Source organism: Brassica oleracea, chromosome C2 (genome assembly GCF_000695525.1).
Source record: "Brassica oleracea var. oleracea cultivar TO1000 chromosome C2, BOL, whole genome shotgun sequence".
Classification (NCBI taxonomy): domain Eukaryota; kingdom Viridiplantae; phylum Streptophyta; class Magnoliopsida; order Brassicales; family Brassicaceae; genus Brassica; species Brassica oleracea.
This window is the reverse complement of record NC_027749.1, coordinates 6,642,526-6,647,252: the sequence shown is the minus strand read 5'-3', so window position 1 is coordinate 6,647,252 and position 4,727 is coordinate 6,642,526. Positions and strand designations below refer to the sequence as shown.

Here is a 4,727-nt window from a genome sequence, read left to right as displayed (position 1 = left end):
CTGTTCTTGTTTTACCAGAGAACTTCTTCTTTTTTTTGGACAATTTTTTACCAGAGAACTTCTTTTAACTGTAATAGATCCTCAAGGCCGACACTTGTGTTTAGTTATTTTCACTGTCTGTAATAAATTCCTAAAAACATTTAAAACGAGTAAAAATATCCTACAAAAAGAAGGAAATAAAGCGAATAAAATTTCACCATTTATATTCCTGGTTTATCCTTCTCTTTCTCTTCTCCCATAACCTCAATCTCCTCTTGCTCTCTCTTCCCTAAATTTTCAATCTCTCTAGAACAGTAGAGAGAGAGAAAAGCCTCCATTTTTCGATCCAAATCTCCCTCTCTCCTAAAACCCATTACACAAAACAGAGCAAAAACCTCATTGTACCAATCTAGAGAGAGAAAGTCACCATTATTTTCACAGTAGAGAGAGAAGGAAAATGGACGGTGTTTCACCAAAGTTTGTGTTGCCCGAGACATTCGACGGGGTAAAGATGGAGATTACAGGCCAGCTAGGCATGATCTGGGAGCTTGTCAAGGCACCAGTGATTGTCCCTCTGCTTCAGCTAGCGGTTTACATCTGTCTGCTAATGTCTCTCATGCTGTTGTGTGAGAGGGTCTACATGGGAATCGTCATCGTCCTCGTCAAGCTCTTCTGGAAAAAACCTGAGAAACGCTACAAGTTCGAGCCCATTCACGACGATGAAGAGCTTGGAAGCTCCAACTTCCCGGTGGTCCTCGTCCAAATCCCCATGTTCAACGAACGAGAGGTCTGTTTCGTCTCTCAAAACTCTCTCTGTTCATTGCTCTGTTTTTTCCTCTGTTTCTCACCCAAAAAAAAGATTCTTACATTAACCCCAAAGTTATAAGATTTACATAAAATTAGCCTCAAATTTTACGGAAAATAACTTTTCCCCACGTATTCATCATATTACATATCTTTCTTGTTCTGCTGATATTTTGGGTTTTTCTGTTTAAACCAGTAGTATAGGCTTAATCGTAGTAAATCGCTAAATTATAGGGACTAAAAGTGAAAAGAGTTCCCCGTGATTTTTGCCTTTCAGGTTTACAAGCTATCAATAGGAGCGGCGTCTGGACTCTCGTGGCCGTCCGATCGTCTCGTGATTCAAGTGCTGGATGACTCAACAGATCCTACTGTTAAGGTATTAGTATATTTACTTAGTCCATTTTTCAGAAAATATAGGTTTGCACTACTTAGTCCACCTAAAAGATTTTATTTCCTAAATAAAAAGATGTAATATCAGGACTAATATTTTTTTTTCTCAGTGGGTAAGAAATAACAAAAAACTAACTAACAAAATTTGGAACATTAAGAGATTTTTCACTTAATGTGTGATTTATTTACATATTTAAAACGTGCAGCAAATGGTGGAGATGGAGTGCCAAAGATGGGCAAGTAAAGGAATCAATATAACGTATCAAATCAGAGAGAATAGAGTTGGGTACAAGGCCGGTGCGTTAAAAGAAGGACTCAAACGCAGCTATGTCAAACATTGCGAGTATGTTGTCATCTTCGACGCTGATTTTCAGCCCGAGCCTGATTTTCTTCGCCGTAGCATTCCATTTCTCGTCCACAATCCCAACATTGCACTCGTCCAGGCCCGATGGAGATTCGGTAATAATTAACATATACTCTTCTAATCTTATTATATATGATCATTAATATAGATCTTCATTTAAGGTTTTTGACATATCGGTTGAGTATCACCCTTCATTGCCCATCTATATAAGACTGGTTTGCTAGTTATAAATTTATAATAGCGAAATGATCAAATTGACATTTGATAATGTTGTCAAGTGTCAGGGTCAAAAGAGTACTGAACTGGTGTCTTTGTTTATGTGTTGATGAAAATTTTAATGTTGGTTTCGATCATTAAATGAAAGCTCGTGGTTTTGGTTTTCTAGCTACATTACTGGTGTCGGTGGTATGTGTTACAATAATAAAATTTTCCACCTTTTTTATTCTTACATGCTTTTTCTTTTGTTTTATCAAAAATCTTTTTTTGGCTTTTTGAAATGGTCTTTTCTTCCTCATACTTTTTTTTTCTATTTTCTGATTGCCTAAGTAGGGTTAGTTCTGTTTGTGTCGGCGGAGTAGCTGCGGAGTGTATGGATTCTTTTAGTAAAGCCAATAGCTGCATAGTGCTTAGGTTAGAGTGATGTACACCTTGTGGCTTAGGTCGGACTAGTTGCGCGATTCCAGGTCAACGAATATCAACATAAATGCTAAATATAGCCTCTCTTGTTTACGTCATGTCATGCATGTCATGTGTTTCTTATCTGCTTCGAAATTCTGGTTCCGTCGATCAGTAAAATGGAATCAACTCGACCCGGTTTTCTGAGTAGGATCGGGTTCTAAAGGCGAGTGGTAACTGTTCGTCTTTAGAAAGTGTCGGGTCTCTTATATCTTCCACGTTCTTTTTTGCCTCTCTTTAAATGTTCAAGTGTAGGACCCATTCTTTGTCTGTAATAATAGTGTTAACATACATTTAGAGTATCGAGTCTACTGTGTACATGCATTTGTCTAGCCGACACTTGCTAGATTATTCTTATTTTCTTGACTAAACAGTGAACACTTCAAGGATTTTTTTTTTTTTTTTGAGAAAACACTTGTTAGATTATTTTACCATCAACAACGATCATAGATTTAAAAAACCAACATTCATATTCGTCATTTTACTTTCGATAAAGATTGCAAAATGTTAAAGTCATTTAATTAACAAATATTATTATAAAAACTCATTCTGCTGATTCGCGTGGGTTATCATCTAGTTTACATTAAATATACATATTAACAACAACAAAAAAGTATAGATATTATAATAAGTTTGATTTGTTGTCACAATTTTGAAAATTTAACACTTAATATCTTTTCTGAAATAAAAATATTTCACAAGCAATGCAAAAATAATTTTTATAAATCCAAAAATCAAAGGGAAAAAAATTAAATGTTAAATTTATATTCTATGTATAAACTGGTTGATATACTTTCTTATTTGTCTTTTTTCTTGAAGCATGCGTCCAACTTAGTGAAATTAATAATGAAAAAGCTAGATACTGCCAAACATGCGTCCAACTATGTATAAATATGATTGATTATGAAAGCTAAAAACAAAAGGGAAGGACGTTTATTCCTGATACTGCCAAATTTGAGTAATTGTCTTATCAGAAAATAATAGAGATTTATTTATTTTGCAATGTTTTAACCTTGGGGATATTAAGACTAATGAATTGATCTTATTCTGAACTTTTGCAGTAAATTCTGATGAATGCTTATTGACAAGGATGCAAGAAATGTCGCTGGACTACCATTTCACTGTTGAGCAAGAAGTCGGTTCATCAACACATGCTTTCTTCGGCTTTAACGGTAAAAATAATAATAGTATTTATATGATTACTAAAATCATTATTTAATTATCATAACGGGAAAAATTGCAAGTACATACTAGAGCTAGATATTACTGATATTGATTGAGTTTAATGTGATAGAGCACTGTATGTGGACCGAAACCTCCTTTTTAATGTATGATAGTGTACAACTGTTACTGTAAAACTGATGCAAAATAAATTATAAGGAATCAAATTTATTAGTAAATAATCAATAATAGACTGTGAGAGGGGGTAGGACTCTGACACCTGAAGCAAGTAGATGTACTTATATATAATAGTTCATCCCTTCTATAATAAGTAAGATTTGCAAGCTTGGAATTAAATTTCATGTGTTCAATTAATTAAGTTGTGTAAGGGGACACATTCATTACATTGTGACTTGTAGCGGAAGCAAATGAAGACGGATCTTAAATTTTCTGGACATACAGATTTGTGTCTTTTATTTTTTGTTATTTGTCATAAGTACTGTAATTTTTAGAAATTGAAGCTAATTATAAATGTTTTGTCTTTTTGACTAAAACTAATTAATTATAAATGTTTTATAGGAACCGCCGGAATATGGAGAATAGCAGCGATAAATGAAGCCGGCGGGTGGAAAGATAGGACCACCGTGGAAGATATGGACCTGGCCGTCCGAGCGAGTCTCCGTGGCTGGAAATTTCTCTACCTCGGTGACCTACAGGTTTTAATTTACTTAGTTTCTGATGTTCTGATTATTTCCACAAACTAAAATCAACTAGTTAGAATAATTTAAAAACAGTACACAAACTAAAATCAACTAGTTAGAATAATTTAAAAACAGTACAAAAAGTAGTTGGTGCACAAGATACTTCTCTCATTAAACTCATGACAGTTTATTCACAAGTTTGTTATGATCACTATCCCTTTTTGAACTAAAGATGTTTTGTTAGTATTGTGAAAACATTGTCATATATATTCATTTTTGTTATGAAATAACTTATAATTTATAGTATCGAGAAATTTAAATAAGAGTAGAATTTAATACCCGTATGAAGCAAATAACACTAGTATAAGGGAGAGAGTTTATTATAAGGAAGAAGAAGAAGATGTAATGGTTCTTTGATTATAAACTCTTGTTCTTGTTTATGGTGTACAAAAGAGTGAGATGAGTGATGGTATTTATAGTGAACAACAATACATAAAATAACAAAGATAGTGCTTAATTTGGTAAATGAGTGGGTGATCATAATGCTTGATGAGTAGATGATCATAGTGCTTGAGTTGGTAAAGGAGTGGATGATCATAGTGCTTGAGTTTGGTAAAGAAGTGGATGATCATTTCAATGCTTAATTTATAACA

General features: G+C 33.9%; 1 protein-coding gene across 1 annotated transcript in view; it reads left to right on the top strand.

The window, feature by feature from the left end:
* The first annotated feature begins 224 nt into the window (after nt 1-224).
* The window catches only part of LOC106319078 (glucomannan 4-beta-mannosyltransferase 2-like), a 10,238-nt gene continuing 5,735 nt past the window's right edge, over nt 225-4,727 (top strand). Inside the window, exons 1-5 of the mRNA XM_013757303.1 lie at nt 225-766; nt 1,061-1,159; nt 1,380-1,632; nt 3,274-3,384; nt 3,953-4,089. Coding sequence (XP_013612757.1) covers nt 437-766; nt 1,061-1,159; nt 1,380-1,632; nt 3,274-3,384; nt 3,953-4,089 — 930 coding nt within the window. The 5' untranslated portion in view covers nt 225-436. The remainder of the gene's footprint in view (nt 767-1,060; nt 1,160-1,379; nt 1,633-3,273; nt 3,385-3,952; nt 4,090-4,727) is intronic.